The 16,265-nt window shown below is 47.2% G+C and overlaps 1 protein-coding gene across 1 annotated transcript in view; it reads right to left on the minus strand.

Moving 5' to 3' along the window:
• IFNGR2 (interferon gamma receptor 2) overlaps nt 1–15,848 on the minus strand; it is a 30,020-nt gene extending 14,172 nt beyond the window's left edge. Inside the window, exons 1-3 of the mRNA XM_054973166.1 lie at nt 15,614–15,848; nt 12,187–12,316; nt 9,138–9,304 (exon numbers count right to left, since the gene is read on the minus strand). Of these exons, the coding sequence (XP_054829141.1) occupies nt 9,138–9,304; nt 12,187–12,316; nt 15,614–15,686 (370 nt within the window). The 5' untranslated portion in view covers nt 15,687–15,848. The remainder of the gene's footprint in view (nt 1–9,137; nt 9,305–12,186; nt 12,317–15,613) is intronic.
• Nucleotides 15,849–16,265: the final 417 nt, after the last annotated feature.

Here is a 16,265-nt window from a genome sequence, read left to right on the forward strand (position 1 = left end):
TGCCACGGCCGGACCATGGGTTTTGTTGGCGGCCTCATCCTTCATGGCCCCCATGCGTGAGGAGTAGCCGACAATCCCCCGCCGTGGGACACTGTCCTCCACTTACTGCTGCTGCTCACGACGGCTGGACCATGGAGGCCTTACTTTGTTGACCTGTCCCGCCTGCCACGTCCAGAAGGTTCCTGTTGGTCTCTGTGTGGGGGCCTTATTTTGTGACCCTATCCTGCCCAAAAAGGTTTGGAGGGCTTCCATTGGCTCCACAACTGGCAACATGATTCCGTCGCATTACTCTGCTGTCCCAGGGCGGGCGGGGGAGGCGCCCCTGCCCCATACGCAGGACTAACACTTCCCTCTGCTCAAAAAAAGAAAGGCATCTGTTGATGCCCCCATGTCCAGGAGATGGGTACTGTTGTTTCCTGGCATGGGGACAGGTATAGTTCTGTGCTGGCAGAACTGCAGTGGGGTCTAAAAGCATCTTACATCATTCTCTCCTTCATTTCCTCACAAGAACCCCATGGAGGATTGCCTTCCCTGGGCCTGTGAGGAGGGGGTGCCCTCCAACAAAACCCATGGGTCCAGACATGTGGGCAGGCACAGGAGGATGCCACCAGCTGGTGGCCAAAACCCCTGCCCCCAAGAAGGGAGGTGGCCGGCAGCCTCCCTAGGGCTGTGAGGGGGTGGCCACCAACAAAACCCATGTTCTGGATGTGAAGGTGGCTGCCTATTGGTGCGGCCCGGCAGGCACAAGGGGTGCCACCAGCTGGTGGTAAAAAAACCCACCACCGAGAAGGGAGGCACCCAGCCACCTCCCCAAGCCCACGAGGAGGGAGTAGCTACGAACAAAACCCATGTTCCGGACGTGAGGGTGGCCACCCAATGGGGTGTGTGGGTGGGCACAGGAGGGGTCCTGCCGGCTGGTGGCCAAACCTCCCACCCTCGAGAAGGAAGGTGGCCGGCCGCCTCCCCAAGCCCGCAAGGAGTGGGTGGCCACCAACAAAACCCATGTTCTGGACATGAGGGTGCCCGCCCATTGGGGCGTTTTGGTGGGCACAGTGGGGTGCCACCAGCTGGCTGCCAAACCCCCCACCCCCAAGAAGGGAGGCAGCCTGCTGCCTCCCTGAGCCCGTGAATAGGGTGTGGCCACCGACAAAACCCATGTTCCGGACATGAGGGTGGCTGCCCAATGGGGTGTTCGGGCGGGCACGAGGGGTGCCCAAACCCTCCATCCCCGAGCCCGCGAGGAGGGGGTGGCCACCGACATCATCCATGTGCCAGATGTCAGGTTCAGTGTGTTTATGAGCTGTACTGACTCCATTTTCTAATGCTTCTAGTGTGTAAGTGTTTTCCCCACAGGTGCACCAGTTCCCAAGCAGTCTTCTCACCGAACAAGATTGTTTTGTCTAACACCGTTCCACCATGGATTGGCCTTGAGAGAGTCCAGCTTCCCAAGACTGAAGGATGTTGTTTTGAGAACTGTGGGGGGAGGCTGGTTCAGCTGGGAACTGTTACTTTGTACCTCATGCTTTGCTCTTCATTGGTAACAATGATCTTGTACCATCCTGAGTCTCCTATTCAGGACAGTGGACTATAATGAACCATTTCTGCAGTAAAGTTTCCTTATTCAAACAATGGACTCTTGTTTGCTTGTAAGGGGGACCTGTAAGAAGGACATTATCTAGCCACAGTCTGACATTTTGTTACCAATCATGCCTAAGCCGGGCCCTTCGGATTCCAAAGCAGTCCCGGACAGGGATCCTTTGTTCGATCCGTATGCTTCTCCCGGTGATCACCAGGTACAACCTCAAGGCCCTGCTCTGGCAGGGAACGGAGCTTCAGCTACCACCCCTCCTCTCATCGATCTCAGCAGTGAGGGCGAAAAGCCGACGGCCATCACCGTCCCGCTGTTCTCGGTACCCACACCCTCAGAGTGGGGAGCCCGACCCCGAGAAACGAGAGAGCGCAGGGCCAGTGGGGTGCCCCAGTCGTTACCCATGGATGGGCGCCGAAGCTTGGAAACAGTCCCTGAAATGGACAGCAGCCAACCATGGCTATTCTGGAACAGGACGACTGAACAGATTGAATGGGAAACGTCCCGCCGCGGCGTCCTGAGTTGGGATTATTCGGAACTCACTCCGTGGATGGAGCAACCAGAGGTTTCCGAACAAAGTTGGGTACAGATGCAAAATCGTACCCCGGCTGTGGATTCCGGCATTTCAGTAGTTACTGGACTGGCCAAAGGAATTCTAGCAGCGAGATCGCGAGACGAGCAGGGAGACCCACCACCTTGGGGGCCGGATACCCCGGGGGCGGCCGCCGCTGGGGACTCTATAACGGACCAACCGGGTCCAAGCAGAATTCAATTGCTGGAAGCTAGGTTAATCGATATGGAAGAAAACCTGGCTCATGCCATACACCTACTTTCATTAATGGTGGCGGGAGAGAGACCTTCACCAGAAGAAATGGCAGTACAAATAGCGACTCTACAAAGCGTTATTTCTAACCCGAGGGAGTCAGTTCCGTCGCAGCCGCCGCCCACGGATATCCCAGGGAAAGGAGAGGAAGGGGATTCCTGCTCCAATTCCCGCGCTGACGATACATCAGAATCAGAGGGAGAGGGGGATCCTGGCCCTGGAGAGACGCCAACGGAAATTCCAAAAACGGAGGAAAATCCAGATCCCGGAGATACCCCGGTGGAGGTCCCAGGAGGGAACGGAGAGGAACCGAGACGTCCAACGGAGTCCCCCGTAGTACCCCCTCCAACTTCTCCGATAGTCACCCAACCGGATCAGCTCGAAGAGCCTCCGGCTCCTCCAAGGGGGGAGATACACCACCAAGCACCGATAACTACTATTGTACAACAACCCCCAGGGGGGGATCAACCCTTGCCGATCGTACCCCGGGGACTCCTTCCGAGGCCGAGAATGACGACGCCGGGAGGGGCAAGCCCGCGCGGCCCAGCACCTACCAGAACCATGCCGCAGCGGCCCCTTCCGCTCCGACCTCAACAAATACCACCACAACAACCAGTAAGATTACCTCCAACTCAACCGGTGTTGCCACCTACGGATCAACCGGTCAGGCCTCCCCCACTTCGACCACATCGGCCCACTCCCCAACGGCCCATTCCGGCCCAACCTGTTCGGCCACCTCCGACCCAACCGGTACAGCCGCCGCCAGCTCAACCGGTGATACCACCTCCAACCCAACCGCTCAGACCACCACCAATACAACCGGCCCCACATCTGCCGCCGCAGCCAGGGGCTCCCGGGCAGCCGTTCCCGCAGCCACAACCCTGGCCGCAACTACCCCCACCTCTCCAGCCTCCTGTTACGCAGCAAACCCAACTGACCATTCCGATGGACTATTACCCTGCACCAGCCCCGAGACAGGATCTTCCCATGGGCTGGGTGAAGCTGGAAGCCACGTTTGACGGAGATCCCTCCAAGTTAGGATTTTTCCTGGTACAAGTGGTGCAATTCTTCAATCGGTGGGGACACCTATTCGGAAGTGAGGCCAGCCAGATCGAACATCTCGGTTCACGGCTTCAAGGAAGAGCGGCGGACTGGTATGTAGGACTATACAATGTTGGGGCACCGGAACTCAACACCTTGCAAGGGTTGGTGGATGCTATTAGAGCACAATATGAGGACCCCTTAGAAGAAACCAGGGCCAGAACAGAATTGCAAGCTATTAAGCAAGGCGGCTTGTCGGCCAGAGACTATGTTACAAAATTCCGACAGCTAGCCGCCAAATGCCCTAGGTGTGAGGAGTCCACCAAAATAATACTGTTCAAACAAGGGCTAAACCCGAGACTCCTGGACCGGGCTCTCATGCAAGACAATCCTCCTACGCTGTTAGGATGGATTCAACTAGCCTGTGAAGTTGAAAACCGCATACTAGAAGTCCGGTTAGTTGAGCAACAACAATCGGGGCAAAGGCGGCCCCTAACGTTGCAAAGGGGAGGAAGGGGTACCGGGTACGCTACCCGAGGAGCGAGAGATGCTAGGTGGCAACAGGGTCTGTGCTTGCAATGCGGGCAAGCTGGCCACTTTGCAGCTCAATGTCCTTACAGGCCTGTTGTGCAACGACCTCCGCTCCAATTACGACGTTCTACCCCTACTCCTTTTCCCACATCGCAACGCCCCACACCAGCTCCCAGATCGGGTAGGGGTCGCAGCTCTTCCCAACGAAGTGCCCCAGACAGAGGATTGGAAGCGGAAGAACTCATGGAATATGATCCCACTACCCTAAACGTGGAGGAGAGTCCAGAAAGCCCCCAGTCGGGAAACGAAATGGATCTGTCGTAAAAGGACCCAAACGGCAGATCCACTCCCGACCCGTCCCGATCAGGGACCGGCCACAAGGGTCCATATTGTTCATACCAGTAACTTTGTTACACCCTGAACGGAAGATGCACATCCGTGTACAAGCCTTAATTGACTCCGGCTGCTCTAGAGACATTATTGCCCCGGCCCTGGTCAATGGATTAGGGTTACCAGTGCGGGAATTACAACACCCAGTCATTTTTGAGCAAATGGATGGCACCAACATGAACCCCGTCACCACAGAAACGACCCCGGTGGTGACGGGCATGGGCCAACACTGGGAGAAAAGATCGTTTGTTATCAGCACCACAGCCAAATACCCGTTAATTCTTGGCAGTAAGTGGCTATGCGATCACAACCCCTATATAAATTGGGCAGAGGGAAGCATCACCTTCAGCCACGCTGACTGTGAAAACCATCGATGGAATCAAAACTGGGGTCTCAATCCGACCCACACCGAGAAAGCTCTCCTTACTCAGGCGGAAATAGACCAAATACCCAAACATTATTGGTCTTACCTACCGGCTTTCTCAGAAGAGGAAGCCGATGCCCTGCCTCCGCACAGACGAACTGATTGTGCAGTGGAAATTCTACCGGGAGCCTCGCTACCAAAAGGCCGTCTCTACCCTATGAGTCTCTATGAAAGGGAAGAACTTAGAAAATTCATCGACACCAATCTCCAGAGAGGGTTCATCCGTCCGGCCAATAGTCCCCACGCAGCGCCAGTACTTTTCGTAAAGAAGAAAGACGGGGGACTCCGGCTATGTACTGACTTTAGAGGACTGAATGCAGTATCTACCAACAACGCCTACCCCATTCCACTCGTCCGAGACCTTCTCAACGTCGTGGCCCAAGGTAAGATCTTTACAAAATTGGATTTGAAAGACGCTTACTTTCATGTTCGTATCAAGGCTGGGGATGAGTGGAAAACCGCATTTAATATGCCCCTCGGACAATATGAATACTTAGTTATGCCTTTTGGATTAGCTGGGGCCCCATCTGTATTCATGTCTATGATCAATGAAGTGCTGCATGAATTTCTGTATAAAGGAGTGGTGGTGTACCTTGATGATGTATTAATTTATTCAGAATCAGAAGAAGACCATGTGCAATTGGTTCAAAAGGTCCTAGCAACCTTAATGAATAACAAACTGCCCATCAAACTGTCCAAGTGTGAATTCCATAAAACCGAACTCACCTACCTTGGTTATTGTATATCTCAAGATGGCTTGAAAATGGACCCAGCCAAAATACGGGCGATCCAAGAATGGCAAACTCCCACCACCCGTAAAGAACTGCAATCTTTCTTGGGATTTGCCAACTTCTATAGGGAATTCATTGCAAATTTTGCACAGATCACGCTTCCCCTGACAGAGCTGTTAAAAACCAAAGATAGAGGGGAACAAGCGAAAAAACCCTCCTCCAAATTGCTATGGACCCCAGAATGCCAAGCAGCCTTTGAAAGCTTAAAACTGCAATTCATAACAGAACCCATTCTCTGCCACCCCGATGAAAACTACCCCTTCATAGTGCAGGTCGACGCCAGCGATACTGCGATTGGGGGAGTCTTATTGCAAAGGGGGGAGGACGGGAAGCTTCGACCTTGTGCATTCCTCTCGAGAAAGTTTTCTGATGCAGAACGAAATTGGAATGTGTGGGAAAAGGAAGCCTTTGCAGTAAAAGCGGCCCTTACGAATTGGCGACATTGGTTAGAGGGAGCGCGCCACCCATTTGAGGTTTGGACAGACCATAAAAATCTGGAGGCCCTCCGTAGCCCTCGCCGATTGAATGCCAAACAATTGCGGTGGGCAGAATTTTTCTCCAAATTCAATTTCACTTTAAATTACCTCCCGGGCAAAACTAACTTCTTAGCGGACGCCCTATCGCGCATGCCCCAACACAAGAGCAAAAGGGAGGAGACTATAGATACAGTCTTCTCGCCTACGCAGTTGGGGGGCGTGGTAACTACACGCAGCCTCGCAAGCCAGCCCCTTTCGCACAACCAAGACTGGAGATCGAAACTTAAAACTGAAGTGGAGAAGGAGGGGAATAAGGTGCCCACATCCAAACTCAAACAATCCCCGCAGGGGGACTGGTTGTCAGGAAACAGATTTTATGTACCCGACAGTCTACGGAAGGAGGTCTTACAGAGATGTCATGATGCTCCCACCGCCGGACACTATGGGTACTTGAAAACGTTGCACTTAATACAGCGGCAATTCTGGTGGCCGGGCATGCGCAAAGACATTTCCCAATACGTAGCCTCCTGCCCCATTTGCCTCAGCGCCAAAACCCGCAAAGGGAAACCTCCGGGTCTACTGCAACCATTGGAAACGCCCAGCAGACCTTGGGAAACGATCTCCATGGACTTTATCACTGATTTACCAGTTTCCAAGGGACATAATTGCATTTTAGTGGTGGTGGATTTGTTTTCGAAGCAAGCCCATTTCATTCCCTGTACCTCTATCCCCACCGCTCGAAAACTGGCAGATCTATTCTTAAAACACATTGTAAAATTACATTATTTTCCGTCCAAGGTGATATCGGATCGCGGCGGACAATTCGTTGCCAACTTCTGGCAGGAGCTTTTACAAATGTTGAATATTGAGCAAGGAATCAGTTCAAGCCACCACCCTCAAACCGACGGACAATCGGAAAAAACTAATCAAATCTTGGAACAGTTCCTTCGTTGCTACATCAACTTCCAACAAGATAACTGGGTGGACCTCCTCCCCCTCGCAGAATTTTCATACAACAATAGTGTCCATGCCTCTACAGGTGAGGCCCCTTTCAAAGTCGTGTATGGGGCTCACTTTAACCCTTTTCCGTTGGACGCTCCCCCGTCCTACTCCTCCGCTGCACCAGACGTGTCTTCATGGTGGAGGAAGGCAGCCCAACAATGGACTCTCATCAAGAAACACCTCGAGAAAGCCAAACAGGATTACAAAAAGTATGCTGATCGCCACCGTGCGGCCGAATGGAATTTACAACCTGGAGATCATGTGTATATTTCCACCAAAAATTTGAAACTAGCACAAAGCAGCCGCAAACTAGCATTAAAGTTCCTTGGACCTTTTCCAGTGCGCAAAGTAATCAACAACGTAACTGTTGCTGTAAATTTGCCCAAAAATCTACGCCATGTTCATGATACATTCCACGTCAGCCTATTGAAAAGGGCTCCATCAGATGATAAATGGCACATCAAAGCTCCACCCATTCCAACGTTAATCGATGACCAAATACACTATGAGGTACAACAGATCCTGGACTCTAAAATCAAACGCAATCAGCTGTTTTACCTCATCAGGTGGAAAGACTTTGACTCTGGATTTGATGAATGGGTGAATTCTGTACATGTTCATGCTCCTAGATTAACCAAAGCTTTTCATACTCGCTACCCATATAAACCTGGGGGGGATTTATTTTAAGGGGGGCAGAATGTCAGGTTCAGTGTGTTTATGAGCTGTACTGACTCCATTTTCTAATGCTTCTAGTGTGTAAGTGTTTTCCCCACAGGTGCACCAGTTCCCAAGCAGTCTTCTCACCGAACAAGATTGTTTTGTCTAACACCGTTCCACCATGGATTGGCCTTGAGAGAGTCCAGCTTCCCAAGACTGAAGGATGTTGTTTTGAGAACTGTGGGGGGAGGCTGGTTCAGCTGGGAACTGTTACTTTGTACCTCATGCTTTGCTCTTCATTGGTAACAATGATCTTGTACCATCCTGAGTCTCCTATTCAGGACAGTGGACTATAATGAACCATTTCTGCAGTAAAGTTTCCTTATTCAAACAATGGACTCTTGTTTGCTTGTAAGGGGGACCTGTAAGAAGGACATTATCTAGCCACAGTCTGACACCAGACATGAGGGTGGCTGCCCATTGGGGCATGTGGGCGGGCACAGGGGGTGCTGCTGGCTGGTGGCCAAATCCCTGCCCCCAAGAAGGGAGGCAGCTGACCACCTCCCCGAGAGGGGCCACTGACATTACCCATATCTGGGGTTCCATCACTTCAAATGGAGCCATAAGTCAATTGGCATCGATGACTCCAATTCTATCGAATGGGACTTCCTTGGTGGTGCCGGCTTTGGGGGTCTATAACTAGGAGATCCATATTGCAATCTTCACCAAACTTGGAGGGGGGTTAGAGGAGAGTCTGCTGAAGACTCCCTGTGAGTTTGGGCCCTCTGAGTGCGGAGGGAGCCGTCCTGGGCCCCCACGAACCACGAACAACAAACCAGTTCGTGAACTGGGTCAAGTTCGTCACAGTTCATGGTTTGTGAAACTGAACAAACCATGAATCACGTGGCAGGTGGGTGGCGTTCGGTTCATGCCCATGTCTACTCCACAGCAGAATGGCGACCCACACTGCTTTTTACAGTGACTCCTCTGTCACATGTGCAAATTCAAATTGAGTCAGGTGACCCGACATGACCCGCATCCCATGTCTCATGTAATGAGGACCCAATTTTATTTCACTGGAAGCAATTGATCTGTGTTCTCACTTGTAGCATTTGCTGCTGCTACCACCACAGAGTGTTTTCTGACACCCTGCATTTTACCCCCCTTGTAAGTATCTGTGCAACTACTTTGTAACATCATCTGAATTCTGTCTTGCACTAGAAAAGAGGAAAGTCAATGCGAATGCATAAGCATGGTCAAAACAACATCACCATAACAGCAAAAGGATCATATATAATTGCTTATATATTCTAACATGGAAGAAGCTCATTTCTGTTCCACAAGCCATGATTTCTTTCATAAATGAAATTATGACATTTCCAAGAGATATGAAAATGGAAGCAAATATGCATACTTTTATCTGTTGCTTGAAAGGGAGAGGCTTCTACCCAGTCAGATGTTAATTCCCCTTGTTCGGTCCTAACACGGAAAATGACTTCCCACCATATTTTGATCTCTCTTGAGAAATCACATTCAGGCTTCGTAGTATTTTTAAAACTTTCCCAGAATGTATATGATGTTCTGTAATATAATGTGAAGAAACAGCAATAAGCAGTGAACCTCATTCTTCTGTTTTACCATGACTGATTAAAAACTACTTCAGAAATATCTAGTCAGACCATGAAATACAATTGTACACTTTCTACAATAATGGCAAAAAAAGATTTGGCTTTTTGAAAGTGGTATACAGCAAACAGTGTGCAGAAATGGGTGGCATTTTTCAGTCATATGGTGTGATATAGTTCCATAGTCAATAAAAAAGAAGGGGGGGGGGTCACTCCAAGGCAAAACGAAGAAGGAACAGCAATTGGTGCAAAGGGAAGAATTAAATATAAAGTAACCCCTACACGTTTCGCATCAGCTCCATCAGGGGGATCTTCAAAATTCCTTTTCGTGTCTATCCCATATGTGCACTTATTGCAAAGAACACATATGGGATAGACACTAAAAGGAATTTTGAATATTCCCCTGATGAAGCTGATGCAAAATGCATAGGAGTTACTTTATATTTAACTCTTTGCACCAATTGCTGTTCCTTCTTCGTAGTTCCATAGTCACATCATGGGAAAAATTCTATCAAAAATTAAAAGGGTCTTATGTTCATCATATGTTGGCATGAATCCTGTGGAACAATGTTGGAACAATAATTCCTTGTCTCCCTCTTCCTGCTACATTCCATAATGGTCCGTGAAATGCTGCTCTTGTGGGACAGTAAAAAAAAAAATCACCCCCCCCCCCCGCCATTAGCAGAATTTTTCTGAGGGAATCAAGCCATTATCAGCTAATCAAATGGCTTAGATATGTAAAAGAAATAGGTAGAACTTTGCACAGTGGTACCCATTCACTGATGGCCATAATTTGATGTGACTATACTGCACCATGCGGAGAGGCGTCCTCCATTTAAAAATTACCTTCTATCATCTGTTTTCATTACTCCTTCCTTTCACATGAGTTGTATCAATTTAGTTTGGATGGGCTACATTTTTAAGCACTACTATTTTCTCCAAATGGGCAGTCTGAGTGACAGCCCAGATACAAATAAAATGACACTGATTTGGAGAAGAGACCCTGTCTTAGGAAAGTAAGCCTCATTAATTTTAAAGGAGCCTATTTGTAAGGGTTGGATTCTACAAATCTGTTCCACTGGCTCCAGAAGCCTTGCCTTCACGAGTACAACAGGGAGAAGGGGCAATCATATCCACTATCCCCTGCTTGTTGCACCCATGCATATTGTACGGCTATGAATTCATTACTCTGTTTAGGGAATTTATATGCCATCTCTCCAGAGTAGAGGGGTGTGCGATCCGGCATTCATATACCAAATTTATTCGGTTTAATCCAGCAAATGCTGCAGGTTGGCTTCTCCAAGATTTTTTTTTTCTTTCCAGGCATGGTGGGGAGGCAAGACTCTCTTCCCTTGGCCGTGCCCTCACAGCTCCCTATGCTCCTGACTGGCCCCTCTTCCAGCCTCTCTGCCTGCTGCCTCCTGTCCCCCCTCCCCACCCCATCATCAACCTTGTGCTGCTCTCCTGACGTGGAACTTGCCTTAGCACTTTGAGCCACTTTGTGACTCTGTCCTCTCGCTCGCTGCTGCTCCACCTCTGCTGTCTGCTTTTCTCTTCAAGGGCTGTGGATTCTGATACCACCTCTACCCCTGAGCTCCAAAAGAGTCCTTCAAGCTACTGCTGGCTGCCTTTTCAACTCTGTGGCTTGTCCAGCAAGCCTCACCCCTCTTGCTTCAACTTGGGATTCTCTAGTTTGACACTGGGGTTCTCTGGTGTGACATTAGTTCCTTTACTGTAGTTTGGTTCTATTGGGTTTTGTTGGTTCAGCTTGCATGGGGAGTGGCACCTGTATTGGGACTGACTTTTGGCCAGGGGTTGCCTTTGCTTGAGGTTTCTTTTTGCTTGGAAAGCATTGGAAATGTTTCCCCTGTGAATTGAAACAATGGTCAAATTGAAAGAATCTGGTACAGTAGCGGGTTTTAAGCTTAACAAACAGAAGACTAAAATGTTAACAAAAATATGAAAATCCAGGATCAATTGAAATTTGAAGACAAAGCAGGTTATACAATTGAGGGGAAAAAGTAAAATATTTGGGTATTGTTTTGGCTAATATGAATTTTATGTTGTATCAAAATAATTATATTAAGCCCTGAAATTAAAATATATTTAAGCAAGAGGGGAGAAAATTCAACTGTCACTTTTGGGAAGAATAGCTATAATTAAATGAATCGTTTACCCAAAAAGTTATTTTTATTCAGACAATTCCGGTTCTGACAATGGTGGCACCACTTAAAACAGCGGCAGAAAGATGTATCTAGATTTATATAGCAAGGAGGGAAACCAAGGTTAAATGTAAGGTTTTGAAGGATACAAAGGAATACATATTTAAACAGATAATATGAAAGGCAACATAATGGCGAAATCTATGGCTCCTAACTCATTAGCAAAACATCTGTGACTCCTTTCCTACAGTACTGCCCTCTTAGCTGAGAAAAAGGCCTTTTTAAATAATTCAGTTTTGCATTGTTTGCGGAAGCCAGGAGCACGGGGGCTCTCCTGACCTCCTCTGGCAGGCCGTTCCATAGGGTAGGGGCCATCACAGCATCACTTAAGTATAGCAGTTAGAAATCTGAAAGGCAATAGCAAGGAGGAAATTAACAAAATTAGTTTTCCCTTCATTATTAAGCCACATCCCTAGAATATTGATCTTTTTCCATTTCTGAATACATCTGAAAAGACTGTCACTTGCACATTTCCATTCTGATTTTCTAGTAGAATAAACACAATTAGATAGTGTGACAATGAAACCAATTATGTATTTTAAACAATTTTGTATGTACAGGTACTTAAAACACGGAACAATGTGAAGTTTTTGGTATACAGGAACTGTTTACTTACGTGCAATATTCAACTCTGTATGTGACGGCACTGTTATTGATCCCCATAACAGGAGACCATTTTAACTTGCTTTGAAAATTGTATGAGACAACTGTCACATTCTGTGGTGCTGGTAAATGGAATGATGATTCTAAGGAGAAGCAAAAGAACGTGACATGGGAGTAAATGTAATAACACTGAAAACATACACAGCTGCCTCCAGCATGCACAGCAGAAGATAATGCTAGGAGTAGCAATGGCAGGTTGGCTTCCAATACCGGTAAAGACAGAGAGATGCTGTGGATGATGAAAGCAGGGCCTAATGTCTAATATGAAAGGAGTCCAACAACTAGAAGCAGTGTGTGGCACTTAGTAAAGTCTAATTTAACCTTCATGGACACTCCACGCAGCTTCAGCAATGCATGAAGCAATAAAACAGCAAGGCGTATATCTACAACAGGATCTTTTGCTTATAAAACCAGGATCATTTAGCTATCTGGTATTTGCATATATAATTATTGGGGATTGGGGAATACAACCCTTGAAATTTTTACCCACACTGGTGGGAAAACAAGGAAGTTACAACCAAAATTTGTTTCCATTGAAACCAATGGAAATGAAAATTTATGGATGAATTCATTCATTTGCATTACAGTTGTTTTCATTTCAAGGGAAATGAAAATAAGCAAGTTTTTCCAGTTCATTCATTCTGAAATGTATGTGTATCCCTGTACACTAAGACACCTTACACTTTGCTTCATGGACACTCCATGCAGCTTCAGCACTGATTTTCCATTAGAATAAACACAATTAGTGTGACAATGAAACCAATTCTGTATGTTAAACAATTTTGTATGTACAGTTACTTAAAACAAGAAACAATGTGAAGTTAGAGATGGCCTCTAGAAGCACCTATTGGCAGACTGAAGAGGTGGACAGGCTGCATAAAGCACTAGGAATTCCAGGTTGCAACAGGGATAAATTTTGCTTCCAACTAAGAACGTTTATGTAATTCTGCAATTTCTCTTTAAACAACAACAACAGGGAATCTGTTATTTTAAAAATTTCCTTCACTTAATGAGTAGAGTTTAAGCACTTTCAAATTCACTCATGTATCAAAAAAATTGACACTGCAACTTAAGGGTGCCACCTTAACTTCACAGCAAGTAAACTGCCGAAGTAATTTAAACTGAAAATTTTGTGCTCTCACAACTTAGGCTCCATGTTTCATGGCAAATTAACAAGGCTGTTACATCAATTCCTTCAAAAGACAAGGCATGTCATTAATTTAACATGTAACCACATTCTTGTCTAACATTTCAATAGCACTTGACCCCCTATAAATATTGCACTCCCAACCTAGAGGATGTAAACTAGAATAAAAGAGAAAGATGACTATAATGGTAAACAAACTCACTGTTCTGTATAGCTCAGAAGGCAGCAACTTTAACTTACATTTTTCATTTTTTTGAGAGAATGAGTCAGGTTGTGTGTTGGTTTTAACGAAATAGCTAACTCAACCTTTGACCTGGACTACATAACCAAATTTAAAGCTAGGTATAGGAATTATTGAAGAATTTCTGGCACCAACTAAATCAAGAAGATTTGTTCCAGTCAGCTGTGTGCTTTGGGAATTCTTATGTTGCTTTAGAGTGTCTTAATTACAAGTTTTAGAGTAATACAAATCAGCTTATATTAGCATAGCCAAAGCAGCTTTTCTTTCTCAATTTTGCAACATCCCTTAAATCCTCTCTAAAAAGGAGAGCAACAACAAAATAAATCTTGTACTAAATAAAGCAGTAAATACACTAGGGTTTAGTCAACTTGTTTTCTCCTGATTACTGCCTTTACATGTCCTTAATCACTGAAGTTACACAGTCTAACATGTTATCCTCAGCTCTATAGATGTTCTGGCTCCTGTGCCCACATATCACATTTCCTACTTAGGATCACTTTACCTGCAACTTCAGGACTTATATATTCCAACCATTCATTTTGAATGCATTTTATCATTAATACAGCACCTGGAGGGTGAAAATTGCATTAATAGCTACAAAAATTCTTCAAGCCAAGTGCATATGTAGCAGAAGGGCAATGAAAGACTGATGAGGGGTCAAAGTTTTGCTGTTGCCCCAGTGTCAAGATAGCATTCATGATCACGTATGTATGTGGTTTTATATTACCATTGGTCCATTTCCTGTGACTTGTCTATTGTGTTCTCCAGGGTCTCTGGTAAAGAAAGACCCCACCCCCACTTGCTACCTGATAACCTTTAACTGGAGGGATCATGTTTGAGACTTTCTAAGTGCAAGACACATGCACCATCACTGGGTTCTAGCCCTTTCCCAGCTTTGCCACGTCCTGCTGCCCACTCCTCCCACACATTCTAGGATAAGTGACTGAAACCCCAACACTCACACACTATACAATCCCAAGCAACATCATTCCCTTTCTTATTCACACACTGTATCCCAACACAGGCATGCTCAATTACAAAGTTCACTGGATAACAAGTTACTATCAACTTAATCTACCACACAAAGTTGATGTGAGAATAAAAGCAGTGGACTGTAAATGTAGCCAGGAGCACCTCAGAGAAAAAGCAGGATAAAGAAAAAAGTAATTAATTAAAATTAAAATACCTTTAACTGCAGCACCCCCTCCCAGTTGCTCATTCTAGATCCTCATATACAATTCGGTGCATACTACTCAACCCTATATTTTCCAAAAGGGCAAAGGCACCAAAATATGTCTTGCTTGTCCCCTTAAGACCCATGTGCACACCTGATCAGGGTTGGGAAAGTGTGTTCTAATGCAATGCAGGCATCTGGGCAGTGTGGGGATTCTGGTTACAGGGCTTAATCCAAGCTAGAACTCAAGGGGCAAAGTCCCAGAACCTGCTTTCAGTAGCATAGACTACCTTGGAATAGGAAAAACAATAATGAATATATCTGAGCATCCCTGGAGCGCTGTTCCCTCCAGCTGTACAACTTTTTTGCTTCAATAAAGCTCTCGTGCCTTTAATATTTTCAAAAGCAGTTAAACACATAGAACTTTTGCCACCCTTAAATCATCCATAAAGGTGAAAGGCACACAGGATTGCAGGCTACAGGTTTTCCTGAAGATTTGGGGGGGGGGGTGGAGCCTAGGAAGGAAATTCAGCGGGGTATAATGCCATGGAGTCCGCCCTCCAAACCAGCCATTTTCTCTAGGGAAACTGATCTCTGTGATCTGGAGATCACTTGTCATTCCGGGAGGCTGGCAAATCTAAACCTATTGCAGTTCTACCTACAGCTGCTAAAACAAAGGCATCCTATTTGGAAAAGGCAAAGACAATCCAGCCCCACCCAGAGACGACGTCTTCCAGTCAGCCTTGAGCCCCGGCAAGTCCTTGTTAGACAGAAGCCGCTGCCCCGCCTCACAGCTCTGCCGCGCGCCCCTGACCCACCTGTGCCTGCTGCGGCTGCCTCAAGAAGGGGCCTCGACAGGAAGACCAGCAGTGGGAGGCTGCGACACAGCATGGCCGTTGGACTCCGTCTGTCCTTCCTCCTCTCAAGCTCCTTCTGAGAGGGAGAGGGGGACCGAAAACGGCAACTTTTCTGCCGCCGTAGCCGCTTGGGTGTCGTCTGGCCCCGGCAACAACAACGGCCGCACGTCCCTCAAACCTCCCATCGAAGCTCATCCTCTTCCTGGACTTGCTGGGAGTGGCCGAGGCGGGAGAGGGAGGAGGAGCCTGACGGTCAAAGGGTTCCGCTGTTTCCTCGCTGGCGCAGCAGAAAACTTAGCTGAGGGGTTGCGGCTCTCTCGCTTTGCCTTGGTTTCAGCGTGCCATTTTGGGCTTGAAAGAGACGATGTAGTTCAAGTAGGAAACGAGCATATTCATTCCCTAGATTCAGAGGAGTTAGCCGTGTTAGTCCGTAGTTGAAAAATAGTAAAGAGTCCAGTAGCACTTTTAAAACTAACCAACTTTATTGTAGCATAAGCTTTCGAGAACCACAGTTCTCTTCATCAGATGCACAGTTCTCTTCGTGCATCTGACGAAGAGAACTGTGGTTCTCAAAAGCGTATGCTACAATAAAGTCGGTTAGTCTTAAAGGTGC

Source organism: Eublepharis macularius, chromosome 3 (assembly GCF_028583425.1).
Source record: "Eublepharis macularius isolate TG4126 chromosome 3, MPM_Emac_v1.0, whole genome shotgun sequence".
Lineage (NCBI taxonomy): Eukaryota > Metazoa > Chordata > Lepidosauria > Squamata > Eublepharidae > Eublepharis > Eublepharis macularius.